General features: G+C 41.7%; 1 protein-coding gene across 7 annotated transcripts in view; it reads left to right on the top strand.

Annotated features, from left to right (window-relative positions):
- Positions 1 to 4,753: 4,753 nt before the first annotated feature.
- LOC113062071 (triple functional domain protein-like) overlaps positions 4,754 to 17,486 on the top strand; it is an 88,808-nt gene continuing 76,075 nt past the window's right edge. For 3 of the 7 annotated variants that reach the window (XM_026231612.1, XM_026231607.1, XM_026231608.1), the window contains exon 1: positions 4,760 to 5,048. In XM_026231612.1, the coding sequence (XP_026087397.1) occupies positions 4,979 to 5,048 (70 nt within the window). In that variant the 5' untranslated portion in view covers positions 4,760 to 4,978. Of the gene's footprint in view, positions 5,049 to 17,486 lie in introns of all 7 variants that reach the window. The other 4 variants (XM_026231610.1, XM_026231606.1, XM_026231611.1 and 1 more) reach the window with 3 other exon arrangements.

Here is a 17,486-nt window from a genome sequence, read left to right as displayed (position 1 = left end):
ATTCTCCAAGGCACTTCGCTGAGGCGAGAGCAAGAGGCAAGGCAGTCTTCAGGGAAGCTCCTTAACCGCAATCGAAGCTAATGGCTCGAACGGTAATAAGAGATAGAGCCCTCAAAACTAGAGCGAAATCCCACGGCGGCACGGAGGGCGGCCATGAAGTACACAATCTACTTGCTCCCCTGAGAAAACTGAATACCAGAGCATGCTTACCGATCGTTTACCCGTAACCGGGGAACGAAAGCGGCAATAGCGGTCACATACACCTTCAGCGTGGATGGTTTCAAACTCCCGCTATCCAACTGTGCTGTAGAAAGCGCAAAACATCCGACACGGAACAGGTCCCCGGGTCAATATAAATGTTCTCGCACCATTTTGTGAAAACTCACCACTTCTGCGCGTAGCAGCGAATGTTTGATGATGCTCGCGTCTCAGTAAGTGTGTTTAGCACTCGTCAGTGCAGAGTGTCCCGCTCATTAGGGTCCCCGCAGCGGCCACACATGAAGGTTCCACAGCTCGGGGCTGGGGTGCTATATTGTGCCATTCGCCTGAGACAGCAGGTCCTGCTTGAGGGGGATTCGCCATGGGGGAGCCATCAGTAACTCTCTCAGGTCCGCGAACCAGGGCTGATTCGGCCAGTTCGGAGCCACGAGTATAACTGATGCTTCCTCCTCCCTGATTTTGCACAACACAGGCAGAATCTTCACAGGAGGGAATGTGTAAGCCTGGCTTCCGGCCAGCGCGATGTCAGAGCATCTCCCAGCAGGGGGAGTGAGATAGCAAACGTGTTCTCGCTCGTGGCAAACAATCCACTTCCTCCCTCCCAAATCATTAGATCTGATCTTGGGTGAAGCCAACATCTCCTTGAGGAATCCCGTTCCTCAAAAGCATGCTCACTCCACGGTTCAAAGTACCGGGGATGTGCGACGCTCCTATGGAGATTAAGTGTCGGTCCGCCCACAACAGGAAACTCGCTGCCTGTTTGAATAGAGCTCTGAAGCGCACGCCGTCCTGGCGATTTATGTACGAGACCACAGACGTGTTGTCGGTTTGAATCAGTACATGTTTCCGCTCCAATCTCGACCGAAAGGCTTGCAGGGATATTAGGACACCGCTTCCATTATTCCAAACGGTTTATGTGTCACCTTCTCTGTGACTCCGACCACAGGCCCAGACGCACTGCTCCCCGGCCTAGATCGCGTTCGCAGAGAAAAGAACTCCTGGGCTGAACATATCCGGGCTGTTCCACGGTCTCAGAGTGCTGACGCAACTGTGAATGACCGTAAGTGCTTGTGGACCGAAGACCACGCCCTCGGCGGAACTCGAGTTACAGCCAAAACTGTAGCGGCCGCAATGTAGCAGACCCAGATGGCACACTGAAGAAGCCGCCGCCATCAGTCCCAGAAGCCTCTGAAATTCCCTCAGTGCAAACGACCTGCCCAGTCAGAAACAGCGCAGAGTCGATGAAATGCTCTAGAGAGAGATGGGCTTGTATCGCCATCGAGTCCAAACATATTCCCAGATATGTTACAGTCCGACTCGTAAAAACACGCTCTTCTGCATATTCACACGCAGTCCCAGCGTATCCAAATGGCGAAGCATTGTTTCCACGTGACTGATAGCACATCTCTTGAGTGGGCTAAAATCAGCCAATCGTCCAGATAATTCAACATGCGCATTCCGCTCGATCTGAGGGGAAATTTCGCTCTATCGCTCTCTCTCGAGCAGACTGAGAACTTCCTGTCGCAGAACAGGACGGTTTTGGGGCAAAGTCAGTGACGGGACCACGCCATTGAAGCGGGGAGGTCTGCGTTTGAAATGGAGAGAATATCCGTCGTGAATTATTCCCAGTATCCACGGTGAAACGCCCGGGATAGCCCTCTTACCGTCCATGAGATGACACGGCGGACGCGTTACCTCTACAGCCACTGATGGCTTATTTTAATTAGGGCCCCGCCCCCGCGAGGTTGGAAGCACTGGCGGGAGGGCGGGCGCGTCGCTAAATGGTGTGACATTCTTGCGCCATCATGAGGCCATTATAATCATGGACTGTGGCTCTGCGCTGTTTGAGACAGGGCGAGTGACACAACGTTGGGTGCAAGAATTTGTATATATGCTTCTTTAGTACAATTTTTACTCACAAAAACATCATTTAAACACATATAGCAATCGTCACCCATAGTGATGTGGGGGACATGATGCATGCGTCTTTGTGGTGTTGGCACTCTCGCTCCTTCGCGAGGCCATTATAATAATAGGTTGTGGCTCTGCACTGTTCTGAGACAGGGCGAGTGACACAGAGATGAGTGTAAGAGGAAGTAAAGCTCTTTAGTTGATTGTAACATGCTTTTATTGTGGAACTCACACAAACAGCATTCAAACAGACATATAGCAATCGTCGCCCGAAGAAACATGGGGGACATGATGCATCTGAACATTGAGGGTGACACCGTGTTCATGTGGTGTTGGCACTCTCGCGAGGCCAGTATAATCATGGCTTGTGGCTCTGCACTGTTCTGAGACAGGGCGAGTGACACAGTGATGAGTGTAAGAGGCAGTAAAGCTCTTTCGCTGATTGTATACCTGCTTTTATTGTGGAACTCACACAAACAGCATTCAAACAGACATATAGCAATCGTCTCCCGAAGAAACATGGGGACATGATGCATCTGAACATTGAGGGTGACACCGTGTTCATGTGGTGTTGGCACTCTCGCGAGGCCAGTATAATCAAGGGTTGTGGCTCTGCACTGTTCTGAGACAGGGCGAGTGACACAGAGATGAGTGTAAGAGGCAGTAAAGCTCTTTCGCTGATTGTATACCTGCTTTTATTGTGGAACTCACACAAACAGCATTCAAACAGACATAGCAATCGTCGCCCGAAGGAAATGGGGGATATGATGCATATGAACATGGCGCTTGGGGGCGGGGCCTCCCGCTCACTCACTCTTTCACCGTCAGGGAGACGGCTCGTATGGCGCGCTGGGTCTCTCGCGGCGCGGGGTCCTCAACTGACCCTGACGTTACCTTCCAGGCTCTTACCACTGCTGGTTTCGGCAGAAACGAGCGTCCGATTCAGAGAGGGGTGCCACTGCGGGTTATTTTAGCTGGTTTTAGAGCCTGGCCAGGTGCATAAGAATCTCGCAGAAGAAGACTGGGGTGAGCGACGGGGTATCACATGGCTCATACTTTGGCGCGCTTTCTGCGTCTCTGAGAATAGCTCCATGACGTCACCAAAGAGGCCGGAGGGAGCAACTGGAACGTTTAGGAGCGGCCTACGGTCCGCGTCTTTCAGGACAGCTAGGGTAAGCCATAGGTGCCTGTAAAGATGACCATGAGCTCCGTGAAACAGCTGAGCAGAGCGCTTAATAGCAATCAGCGCGAGATCAGTTGCTCGCGTGCAGATCCTGATGACGTCAGCGCTACTGTGCCGCCGTTTGCCTGAAACACCTTGAGTATTGCCCTGGCAAAGAGCAGAAGCTGCACTCGCTCTTTCTAGACTGTGGTCCGGACCAAAAGCAGAGGGAGACGAGCACAGGTGTGTGGTAACAGTCTCCTAGACGGGGGGGAGGGTTTCCGTCCCGTCCACGTGCGTGATATGGCCTTCGTAGCAGAGTGGGTGCGCGCCGATTGGGGTGCAGCCCACGATTTCACCACGAGCTCTTGCATGCTTAAATGCCATCTGGTAGCAGCTCGACTGGAGGAGCCACGAGTCTAGTTACCTATCACAGGTTCGTCATGTGCGTTGCAAGCGAGACTCAGCTCCGTGACGACCTTTCCGAAGACCCTGACGAGCTTCTCCTGGAGGTCTCAGGGCCCTCTTGGTCGGGGCGGTCCCACTGAGAGGCCCAAACCTTTTTCGACGTCGAAGCGACATGGAGTCGTTTTCCTCGCCAGCTCCGAAGAGGACGCGGAAGCTATAGTCCACCACGCCGACGTCAAACTCGTCTTCGGGCGGGGGAGGGCCCACCAGCGGCTCGCTGGCGGCAGTGGGCCTCATTCCCGCCGTCCTCCGAGCCACTCTGGCTCTGAGGGCGCGCACTGGCAGTTTTTCTCGGTACAGTGGGCGCAAGTGTTGTCCGTGTGAGAATCCCATAGCAGGTCACACAGAACTGGTGAAGGTCCGAATCTAGCATTAGCAGCCATCGGATGCGGAGAGGAAAAACAGGGTGAGTAGTCCTCTATTGCAACTTCCACGATGACTTAGATAAGACTTCTAGCGTGAAGAAAGAGATTCTGACGTAATTTTCGCGCCCATGCATTTTATACTGCACGCTTACCCGCCAGTATTTGCATGCTTCGCGTCAATTGGCCAGCTGTCCCCAGCTGGCGTTAGCCAATAAGATTTCAGTGAAAGTGGAGAAGGGAAGAGTTCCCATATACGTCTTAGCTGACGTAATGTTGAGTTACCGCCTCGAGAGGGAACTACGTACAAAGAAGGTGCCTTTATTAAAACGGAGGCAGAAAAAAACAGAAAAAAATTAGAGTTAAGTGTTCAATTATTTGAACAAACTACCAGGGCTTGAATCACCTCATTGATATGTTTTAATAATACATCAGCAATGGGTTTACAATAAATAAATAAAAACTTTTATTTATGATTAATATAGGATATATCATAAAGAGTGTCGATGGAAACTGGATGTTTCAAAATCCGTCATAAATTATACTATTGTGCTCATGCTGGAAAGAGGCTTCTCTGAGGCGATCTGCCGCCCCCTGCCGGTGTCATGACTCTCCGTCTCCGCTCGGCTCGGGAGAGCCGCCGGCCGGCGCTATTAATGTGTGTTCTCCAAGATGGAGGAGGTTTCGTGATGTTCCCCAGCTCTCAGAAGTGATCCTTCTTCCGTCCGTGTCAGATCAGTCCTTAGACACAGGGGCGGACATCATTTCTAAACGCTTCTGCCTGTGGGGGAAATAAAGAACAACTTTAGGATTTGGACATTAGTTTTTTTGTGTGTGTGTTTTTTTCGCCACAGCCATGAGCTCGGGGGAAGGGGCCGAGGAGGCGGCGAAGGACGCGGCCGATATAGCGACCTTCTTCAAATCTGGTAAGCGACGCTCGCGAGGCTGCTCGGATTGAATGGCGCGGCTGTGGGACATTGTCTCCTGTAGGGTGGGTGCGTGGGGATTTTAGAGCGCCCTGGACATTTGCAGTCCAGGTTATTGTATCATGTAATGCATTAAGTGCAAAAATCACTACTATGCTGTTCTGACAAGGTTGAAAATGTGGTTTATTACAGCCTCGCTGGAGAAATTTCAGTTGGTTGTGTCGTTGGTTAATGATCTCCACAAGATATTTCATGAGATCACTTTTTTTTTTTTAAATAGATTTTACTAGCTTAGTCAGTAAGAGATAATATAGTTTATTATGCTAAATATATCTGGGTCATTCGTGCAACTTAGTGATAATAAGCTTTTGGCTGGAAATAAGGTTAACTGGAGTGCTGTGCAGGCCAGTTTATTAATAAATAAATAACGTACTCCTAGATACACAATTTTATCCGCAAACAGTCTTAAAAAATATAGTGCATTATCATGTTTATTATTATTTTCAATACTATAGTATCTTGATTTGGACGCAGCCATACAAATGAAGTAAATCCATTGTGTCAGTTCCTTTATGACATTTTTTAATGAACTGTTATCCATCGAATAAAAATGAAATACTGTTATTTTTAAACACAATGCCATCAGTTAGTCAGACAGTCAATATTATATGAACTATCAGACGGATCTGAGAATCAAAAGGTAGTCAGCAATGTAAACAATGACCTGGCGTGGCACTCTGTAACTCCCTGCTAACTAGCTAGCATGATGTGATGAAAGACTGTTTAACACCGCAGCACTTAGGTTTATTAGGCCATTATTTATGTGAAAGATAACAGACACAAATGTAGTTATTTCGGTTAGATTTAGCTACGAAACAGAATTAATCGGTAACCTTATTGACTTGTGTAGCATAGCATTTGGTTGCTAAGTTAGCAAAGCTATTCCAGAAAGATTGATGACACAATTACCTTCTGGCTTGAACCAGCTTATGAAAATAATGTTCATTTTAATGAAATATCTGATTGCTTTTATGCTAGTGAAAAAGTAATGAGGTATACAGAGGAAAATAATCGAGAGCTATCTGGTGATGATGTGTTCTGGATTGTATATCGTAAATATATATAAAATGATAAACATCTTATTGTTTTTCTGATAGCTGGATCTACAAGCTCTGGTTAATCATTCACACGACGCATTTTAATGCTTCTGCAGAATGCATTAAGGAAATGTTTAGTCCAAGACTAGGTCACAAAGTCCTATCCTGAAGAACATAACATCTTAAACCAGCCTAAGCTGGTCTCCTTAGGCCTTGTTTTTTCATGGATTTTGGGACTTTTTTAGCTTGTCATTCTGGAGGACCAGTTTGTTGACTAGCTAAACCAGGCTGAACATCATCTTAGCCAGGCTGGGAGACCACTTTAAACTGAAAAATCAGCTTAGACTGGTTATAATGGCTTGTTTCTGTTGGGTAACCTTCTAAACACTAGACAATGATTCATGTTTTTTGTATTTAAAGTATTTCTCTAAATTATATGTTACCTCATATTTTACATACATTACAGTACCCTTTTGAGATACCCAAAGTGGTTTTGTTTTGGTTTAGGTAGTGAAACCACAATTGGAAGTACTGCATCTTTATGTTTTCACACCGGAAATCTTTGGTTGTTCCAGTCAAGAGGCTTTTGGTTTTAAGCATTTTGCTTCTTTTCAGCATAGCTGCTAAGTTACTGTTTAATATAGTCACCAATTTTACAGCCTTTTGATTTTTGTGTTGTTTGTCTTGTATATGAGTAAGTTCTGTCTTATTCAGTTTTTGCACATATTGGTGTACCGTCATGTTTGAACATGCAGCAGCTCACACTCACAGACCACTTCTCTGTCTCAAAACCCCACCTCCACACCCCTGAACTCATGAAACACCTTGACCCTGTGTTCATCATCTATCTACATGCCATAGAAATTAAGTTAATTTGTTCACAGCTGCATTTTTTCAAAAAATGTGAAAATGCTCTGCCACACTTTTAATTGGCTTCATCAGTAGCTTTTTGTTGTTGTTAATGTCTCTCGCTCTTGGGTGTTTGTGTTGGGACTAATCTGTGAATGTTGTTCATCGAGCACATAAAGAACATTCTAGACTAGTTTATTTAAGAGTCATGAAGAAATGTGGACATGAAGTTTTGACAGCTGTCTTCAAAGGCTATGTGTGTAGTTTTGCACAACTAAATGGAAATGGAAAAATAATGGCTGTTTTCAAACAAGTTTCCCCAAACAATTTCCATCTGCCTTTAGCCAAAACAGATGGCCTCGGTCCCAAACATGTCACTTGGTTGAGCCATACACTAATAATTTTGTTCACAACACATTATTGCACATGAATTTGCTTTTAATCGTTTTAATGTTTATGAATTTTGTGCATTCTAAATGAGAGAGGATGTGCCCGTATTTAGTTATTTGCATAAAACACACCCACATCATCTCCAAAAGTGCTTTCCACACAACCTGAGCAGTGACAGATATGCCAACCTGTTCAAAAACACCTTTATGCAGACCCAGATTATAGATCTTTCGTTAGTCAGCTATACATTTGTGTTGTTACAGAGAGAAACCTTTCGCATATTTCAAAATACGCAGATTTCACGCACACTTTGTGAATGAGAACCAGTGTCTTCTAGTGATTTTATCATACTAAACTAGGACTGGAGAAGTTATTTTAACTTAAAAAATATAAATATATTTCAAGTCACTTTTAATGTCCTTGGATACATCTGAATTTTTCCCATTTCTTTTACTCTTTATTTTTAAATTCACAGTTTTATGCTCTCTATCTTTCCTGTATAACTCTTATTGAACTTTGCATTGTGTGCTTAATTTTTCTTCTGTTGATTTTGATGCTGCCTTTGTCCTTGTTTAATAGGCCCCCTGGTAGTTTTCGGAGGCCTGGCAGTGGCTCCGTTTTTCTCTCTGTAGCGCTAGATGAATTTTTCTGACACTCAGACGTCATGTGGTTAGCACTGAGGAGTTACATTTTCTGTCGTTGACTGTTGCCACCCCAGCTGGATCGTCCCTGCGTTCAGCCCATTCACCCCAGGCTCTCTCTCTCTCTCTCTCTTTCTCCTTTTCTCCTTCTATGTCTCTGTTGTGTCGCGGCCTTGATTTATCCAGCCTCTCTATCTCTCCCTCTCATCATTTTTTTCCCTTCAGTTTCTCGTTCGGCTTTTCTCTCTTGTCTCCATGTGTGGTAGGGAAAGGTCGTATTGACCTACATTCGCTAGGTTGGGAATGGAGCACTCACTGCCCCCTCTGTCTCCTGGCACAGCACAAGAAGATCCTACTTATTCAACTGCAGAGAGAGAGAGATGCCAAGACAGCTTCCGACAGTAAATCACAGAGGCAAATGTTGGATCATCCTGAGAGAAAAAGAGGGACATAGAGAGAGAGGGCAGATGAGAATCAAAAGAGACAGAATAAGGCCTGAAATGAGGGTGAGAGGTAAAACATCTCTAATCGAGAACTGTGTGTATGGGAATATGTGTCCTTGATGACAGAGTCAGTTATTGGCATTCATTCTGTTTGGTGGAAGCTGTCAGAATAATGAGGACTCAAACTGAAGGTTCAGTATGAGTCCTCATATGATGGGAGGTGCCTTTTTAAAATATAATAATATAAAAAAATATGACCATACATAAAGATTCATTTATATGATTATATCAGAGTGCCAATGTCCTTCAGAGTTTAGCTCCAACCCTGGGAAAAAAAACTCACCCTCGCTGTAGCCCTAGTAGTTCAGAAGACCTTGATTAGCTTGTTCAGGTGTGTTTGATTAGGGTTGGAGCTAAACTCCACTGGACACTGGCACTCCAGGACCGACATTGCATACCCCTGATTTATACTGTGTGAGGAAAAATATTAAGCATGATGATATTAAAAAGACAATATAATTTTCTTCAATTAAACAACATCAAGAGTACGATATAATGTTTATGCACCAAAAGCGAAATGAAATAGCTACTCATTTGAACCGCGTCACTTGGACCATTTATCTTCTCCGCTCAAAGTTCAAATGTGCCGCGTGAGATCACTAGAGCAGATAAATTTTCTTTCTGATAAGTGTTGCTCACACAACAACTAAACAGCACTTTGAGATCCAGCGCCGGAATTCAGCAAAGAACACAAATGTCTCTGTGATTTAAACTAGTTTAAACCCAGATGAAAACAAACAGGAGAAACAGTGAGACAGTCAATCTGTTCAGTCCAGAAATCACCATCATTTCCTATGGATTTAATAGTACAACCAATAAATGCACCCTCGTATTGTGACAGAAATGTGGGATATTCATACAGAATGCTATCAAATTATTAATGTGGACATGTATTAAATGTATTAAGGGAGTAATTTAACATTATTTTTGTGATCAGGCTATAGTGTTTGTGCATTTACACCAAATGTATTTCTAATACTTTTTTTCATAAAGATCACCTATAAACCATATAGTTAAATTTTTACCATGGTATTTCCATAGTAATTTTTTGGACATATCGCTCTACATGATGAGGTGATATCAAACCATGTGTTTTATTACTGCTCTTTGGCCATTTGCGAGATATGACAGTAATCATCAGGAATCATTGATAAAAGGAAAGCATTGTTGTTTGAATTGAATACAATAGAAGTCCAACTTCCCTTTCTGAAAACAACTGTTCCGAAGAAATGTTGAAATCCTATTTTTGTTTAAAAAGCCCCCTGACACGTGGCCTGGTTCTTTCATTACAATACATAGGGGCATTGCCCTGAACCATTAAAGACATCTGATGCTTGGAGGGCGATGCCATCCATCCTCAAATACATGCATTCATATCCTCCCCTGGTTTTGCAAACTTCCTTAGCTCATCCTCTTTTCATCCAGGGCAGCGGAAATGTTGGGTGTCGTAGGTTTGTTGTAAATTTGGTTCTTCAAAACATGGAGAACTTGAGGAAGAACATCTGCATCATTTTGAGTCCTGTGTAAGACTCCTATGAGCTTTTTGCTTTCATCACGTTGGCCTAGTTTTTCAGTCAGTCATCGGCTCCAGCACAAGACCCTGAGGATTCATTCCAGTGCCTGGGGGTCATTTGGTTTTTCATCCCATCCAATCCCATCTCTGCCCAGTCCCTGTTTTCAGTTTACTCCATACAGCTTACAAATTGCAGCTAGGTTGGGGTATTGTTTCACAGAACAATCTGCACCTCTCTCATTCTCTTCTTGTTGATGCTTAATTTGAGAAGATTGAGTACTATATGCATTTTTGCACTTTTGCTTAGAGATGGGGGACGGGGAGCATTGTGTGCTGTCTCTTAGACTGCCATTAACATGCATTCTCATAAAGGAGAATTTTATCATTATTCTCAATGACTGTTACTCAGCTACTGTATGAACTATAGACTATTTTGAGGGATGTAAACAATAACAATCAAATGCAAGGGTCCAAACGCAATTAGGCTTTTACACTTTTAATTTCCATAATTTCTGAGAATCCAAAAAGGTCCACATTTAGATAAAAACGTGTTACGACAGCCCTGTTAACACTGGTTGTTAATGATTTTGAAATCATTGTAGACACTATTCCTGTTGAAATAGTTTGACAAGAAGCGGAAAATGTTTATGGGTCAGTGACATCACCACATCAAAATGGTCTTTTATTATCATTCATTTAAATAGGTTTATATACTGTCAAATAAAAATAAGCTAAAATATAATATCAATATATTCTGCATTAGATTAAAATCAGCACATATTAATCTTCAAAGTGGATATTATTTTCAATCTTAAAATGGTCACATTTTGACCACTACTGCCCGCAGTTTGGAATAATTCAGAATTATTATTATTTCTTTTATTAATTTCATTAAGCTAAAGTAGAAACATCAGTTATTATTAGTATCATTATCAGTTATCAATAATTGTATCAGTGTTGAAAACAGATTTTGCGGTTTTTTTTTTGTTTTTTTCATCAGGATTCTTTGAATGGAGAGTTCAAAAGAACAGTATTTATTGGAAATAGAAGTATTTTGTATTATTATGTTCAGCTAATGATTTGTAATCTAAATGAGTTTTGACCTGTATAATAATGCCAGTGAGTTTTCCTCTTCTACCGGGGCTGTTCTCCTGGGGCTTGTTTTAAAACAACACTGTAATGAGCCCTAATATAACAGCAGACACTTGATCTCAAAGCTCAACTCCCATTTGGGGGACGTTTGTGAGTGCTTGATTGGAGGCATGAATGAATCATGTGGAAGGCCTTCATAAAATCCATAGACTTGAGTATGTGCTCATCATTTAAACATGAGGCGGGTTCCTGTCTTTGAGAGCATGAAGTCTAATGCCATTAAATGCAGTGCACTTTCATATGTTCAGTTACACTCATGTTTAAAGTAGGGAAGTGCAAAGCTACGTATTGTCATAAATGATTTGTCATCGGAATGTCTTCATTGTAAGCTGTGTCATACATCACTACATAGTTGACAATAGACAATGGACTTCTTTGAGCATGTGATCGTGATGGCACCTTGAGAGTATTTGTGTTATCATAGATACTGATCTGTTTCTAGAGGTATACTAAGCTGATCTTTTTTGGGGTTTGTTTTTTTGGGATGTCATGATGCATCACCTTCTTCATTGCTGTTAAGGTCAAGGAAAAGGTACGACAAGAGGATGAAGAATAGTGAGAGAGAAGGGAAGAAATGGAGACTGTCAAAATAGATCAGGGAATGAGAGCAGGGGGATGGGGAGATCTCTCTCTCTCTCTCTCTCTCACACACACACCCTTTCTCGCTCTCTCTGTCTGTGTCCTGGTTTTGTTTGATTGATTGACTGTATATAATAATTATTTTAAGTAATGAAGATACTATTTTGCATTTGAAGAAATCATTTTAGAATTAATTTGACTCATAATTCGATTTTTTTAAACTATAAATGTTAATAAAATGTAAATATTAGAAGTTTGAATACAAACGTAATATTTTAAACCATGCAGCTCATTTGCCTTTCTCCTTTTAACAGGTTTGTTTTTTGTGCAATTAAAATATATTTTCCTTTTTTTTTTCCATATTTATCTTAGTTGCTTAAAACTGGTGTGTGTGATCTAATCTTTCTCAAGATTAAAATATTTCTCATTAGGTTAATGTGCAGAGACAACTACACGTCAGTCATTGGTAGGTTGATTTCCTGAGAAGTGTAAACACTTTTTTCATGTTTTTTTACATGAAAACTCTGTTTGTTTGAGCAGATTCACACAACAATGTTAGCTAAACCAATGGGTGTGTGCTTGGGGCGGGACTATTTGTATGGCTGAACAGTGGAAAAACAGGTGGGGATTCCTGTTTGGAAATTATTTTATCAAAATTTTTGCAGTACCATTTGGGACTGGTAGTGGTGCAGAAATGACACACTGCAGCTTTAAGCAGTTTAACTCTTCATGTTCTTTGTATTTTCACAAAGATGGAGAATGTCACCATGCGTCATGCCGTCTGTCTCCTAGCAGAACATATTTACTGCAGCTCTCCAGACCTCTGGATGCTGCTCCATGGAGACCTCCAGAATTAGTTCTGTGACGAACATCTGATTCAAGGGGGCCTGACCAGTTTTATTTGTGCAGTTTGTTGATTGATTGTTTCATTTGAGTGTTTTTTTTTTGTGAATGATTTTTAGTTTGATAGCCTCTGTTAGCCTATTAAATAACATTTAATAGTCTATTAAATAACATAACATTTCACATAGTATTTCATATTTCATTGTTTGTTTATTAACTCTTTTTTTGGTAAATTATTGATGAGTAGAAGTTATTTCAACCATAGCCGTTAGAGTTCCATAGAGCAAGTCTAAGATCAGTTGACCTATAACAAAGACAAATAATTCTTGATGAGCAATTCCGGCACATTTGATGTATACTAAACCATTATTTATACTATTTTAGGTCATATTATAGAAGAGAAATAAGATCCTCTGATGTATCTTAGTCCTTCATATACTGTCATTGACCAAAACTATATATTTTCATAATCGTGTAGTCGGTGAGTCATCTAAATGACTCTTCGGCTAAGCACTGATGGATGTGTTTCTTAGAGGGCATTCACATACGCCCCTTTCATACTGCGATTTAGGAAAATACACGGGTAATGTGTCCCAGCAATTGTTCCCGGGTCGCTAGGTTTCGCTAGAATCACTTTCACACTGCCAGTGATTACCTGGAATATGTGCATGCATTCACACACAACCCGTAAAGTAGGGATGTCCAGATCCGATCACGGGATCGGAAATCGGGCCCGATCACGTGATTTCAGACAAGATCGGAATCGGACGTTACCTCCCGATCAGGACTCGGATGTATATAATAAAGGTGTGAATAAATATAGATTTAAACTCAAAGAAACAGTGTAGTCTCTGCGCATGATCTGGTGTTTTATTCGGACCCAGAATAAGGCGAGATGTACATCACGGAGCGCTAAACACTCCTGCAGTGTGCGTTTCATTCATACTCGACACCAGAGGGTGCTCTCGCACGCAGAAAGTCATATCAGGAAATTCCTAATATGGACAAAAGCATACAGCTATCGCTTTATGAAAAGAGTTATTTTCACAGAAAACAGAAACTTTTGGAAACACTAAGACGATAACGACAATATATGTTTTTTCAATTCATCTACAGCAGGTGATAAATAAAGTATATGAACAATGCTGTGCTGATTGACATAGCAATATTTTTACTAGCCTATTTAATAGAGCCCGACCGATATATCGGCCGGCCGATATTATCGGCCGATATGAGCTTATTGCATTTAAATCGGCATCGGCGTTTATAACGGCCGATGGAACATGAGAAACGGAGTCTCATGCTTTACTCATGTTATGAGTGTTGCATAGTTTACCCACCAGAGGGAGCTCTGCAGCTCCAGAGTTGACAACAGCGCCAGAAATCCACTAGCGAAGAAAGCGATCAGCCAAGCCAGCCACGGAGATTTTTTTTCTGTTTTGAGTCGGTGAGTCTGTCGTTCTTCATGTGAAATGATTTAGTTCATACACTGTATATACAATGATGTGGTAGTTCTAGCTAACGGTCCTATCATTATCACTTATAAATATTCTGTAACATCACTTACAGCCGCTTAATGCATTGCTATATTAGAATCTATATATTAGATTAGCCACGGAGCTAATACCATGTTTATCAGTGGAAGAGTGCGAACGTTAATAAGATGTCAAACTATAACGTTATCGTTTAACTTATTCTAAATATATCTGCAGTGTTTCCCACATAATGACCGGGTAACTGTGGCAGGGGGGCAATGACTAGAAGTTATGTACAGCGTGCCTCGAAAAAACAACAGCTGTTATGTTATTGAATGAATTCATTAAAAATAGGTCATTGCACTTACATCAAATCACGATATTGACGAATATCTGTAAGTATTAAGACGGAATAGTCTGTTTAAATATGAATCCTGCATGTTCTGCGTGTCTCTGTTAATGAATGGTGCAGAAGCGCCTCTTCATTCATTAAACACACGTAAGCGCGCATTAAGCTCGCGGTGAATTCAGCGTCCGCTGTCTCACTAAATAATCACGTGAACACATGAACAACATCTCCAGAACTGCTCTGACAGTCACTTCATGAGCATTTGACCGTTTGATTTAAGTAAAAGCAGCATCACATCACACACACAGAACTGTAAATGTACGCCAACCCGTCAAAATAAAAGTCCAGTTAAAGGCTGTTGTTCAGCAGAATGTACAAAAGCCTATCATAGACTCGATTACTAAAATATTCGATATTTACAGCCTTATGTTATTCTAACGCTTATATAGCTTCCTTTTTAGCAGGCCCCTTAAATGCTTGCTATTAACGTGATTGAAGGTGGTTCTTCTCAAAATTGACAGCGGTGTGTTCATGACACTAACGTTAACCATTCAACTTCGAGTAGGTGGGTCAGAAATGATTAACCAGAGGGGACATGTAAATAAATGTGAGCTGAACAAGCGCTTTTTTTATTTTATTTATTTTTATTTTTTACAGATTGTTTCAAAGCAGCTTTAAAGACATAACAGGAAAATGTTGTAATATTGTTAAATAGAAGTAGGTAATAGGTAATACCTATTGGTTGACAAATAAAAAATATATATATTTCTCATTTTTGCCTATGTAGGAGATCCCTGTTTATTATAATTCTAATTCTAATGATGACACGAGTAATGATACATGGTGATATTATTAATACACATGCTTATTCTTTCTCTGTCTCTTTCTGCCCTACAGATGGCTGAAAAAGGTGAATGCTGTAGCAGCAAAGTGTCGGACTACTTCTGCAAATACTTTAACTTATTTACAGAACACACACAGACTGTTAAAACCAGCTTCAACTGGAAGAAAGTAAAAGTGTTAAATGTTTAAAATCAGACTGTTTTTTTGACCATTAAAAAATATATACTTTTGATGTGCAATTGTTTAGTCATTGAGACTATAATCTATTCTTTTTTACATAATCTCTTCTGGAAAATGGTTTATACAGCCCACATACATAGAACAGGCAGATATTTTGCTATTGAATGTTGTGTAAGTGCAGTATATAGGAAATGGGTCTAATATCCAGTTTATTTTCAAAATCAAAATATCGGCTTATAAATCGGCTCTTTTCGAGTTAATATCGGCATCGGCATCGGCCCCCAAAAATCCATATCGGTCGGGCTCTACTATTTAAAATAGTTGTTTTCTATTTGAATACACTTCAAAATGTAATTTATTGAAAATCCTGGATCTGTTTTTCGCTCTTTATTCTTTTTTAATGTATTATAGAAGTATCGGATCGGGACTCTGTATCGGTAGATACTCTATATCTAATGACTGGGACTCGGACTCGAGGGCAAAAATAACCTGATCAGGACATCCCTAATGTAAAGGTCCCGTAAAGACATGTGACATGAGGATGTGACGTGTAATGTACGAGTTGAAAACGCTAGGCATGTTAACTTTTACTTAAGCTGGCGAACGATCCCAGCTTCAGCGCAGATAGTGAGGAGCTAACTGATCTTTGCTCCATTACAGTTTGCACATATTTTTTTCGTCGCGCACGTTGATCTGCCTTCAAAACTCTTGGTAAAAGAAGTCGCGCGATAATGTAGGTCATCTCTACGACGCCCGGCAATGTTCCGACAATTTTCCGTGTTCAACATGCAGTGTGGAAGGGGCTATAGCATTCAAAAACATTTTTTTTAAGCAAATATATGGATGAATCTATTACTACAGTCTCCTATTACTACAGTCTCTCTACAGTAGTTTGATTATAGTAGTCATTATTCCATCTCATTTATGATGAAACATGATGTTTTTAAGTTGTTTATAAGTTGACCTGTTAAACATTTAAAAAAGGAAAAAATTACATTTGAATCTGTCAAATGTTCTGAAAAAATATAATCAAGTTATTATTTGCTGCTCAGCCCTTCAGAGCACCAACAAAAAGTTGTGGCAGGCTCAGGCCTAGCAGCCTAACTTTCAAAATATCTAGCGTCAACACATGAAAGCGCCTCAGATTTGGCGGTTGAGCTTAATCTAATTGCACCATGGGGAAATACCTCTTTTGTTGTGTGATAGGGATCAGAACGCTCTCTCTTGTGTTGGGATTGGCTCTGAACTGCTTTCCGTACAGCTCGGGAGTAAAAGCTCTGAAGCAGACTCATATATAGGACTTCTGCCTCAGCTTTGTTACACCCGATTAGGCCTGTATGAGCCAGATAGCAAGCATGTGGCAATGAGAGGTCCCTTTTCCTCAAACACATGATTCACGTATGAGTCTGATCGATGACTGTCTGCCTGCTGCTCTACAAAAGGAGGGTCTGATCACAATGACTGGGCTTGTGTGGTAAGAAATTGGCAGGGTCGTAGACACATGGGCTTGAATCACAGCAGCCCTCTCTGCTTTTGTTCTTGTTTGGCCTTGAGTGGAGGGGCTTTTGGATCTGACTAAAGTTGTAGACATGTAACAAACACATCTGACCTTATATCTTTGTATTGTGAGTCTCTTTATGTCACTAGCTCGTTTCCTGTCTGGTCAAACCAAAAGGAAAAGAGTGACCTCACAACAACCCTGTTATATGTGTATTGTTTTATTGTTGGCGTATGTTTTGCGGTTGTGTGAAATTCAAGTCTTAAAATCACTCTCAGCAACATGCAATGGGTCTTTTCTCTTCTGTGAGCTACTGAATAGTTTGTGGTTGCTGCCTGCAAATAAACGGCTCTTTGCTTTAATTTTTTCTCCCCAGGAGTGGACTTGAACCAGGCCTTTTCCACTGTCCGCTTAGCCTGTGTTTCCTTATTTGGACTGGAATAGTACACTTGATCTTATAACCGGCTGCCTTCAACGGTTTACTTTTGAGCACCGGGCTGTGCATGTTTGTGTGATTTTTGGCAAG

Source organism: Carassius auratus, chromosome 44 (assembly GCF_003368295.1).
Source record: "Carassius auratus strain Wakin chromosome 44, ASM336829v1, whole genome shotgun sequence".
NCBI classification, from domain to species: Eukaryota; Metazoa; Chordata; class Actinopteri; order Cypriniformes; family Cyprinidae; genus Carassius; species Carassius auratus.
This window is presented reverse-complemented; position numbering and strand designations above follow the sequence as displayed.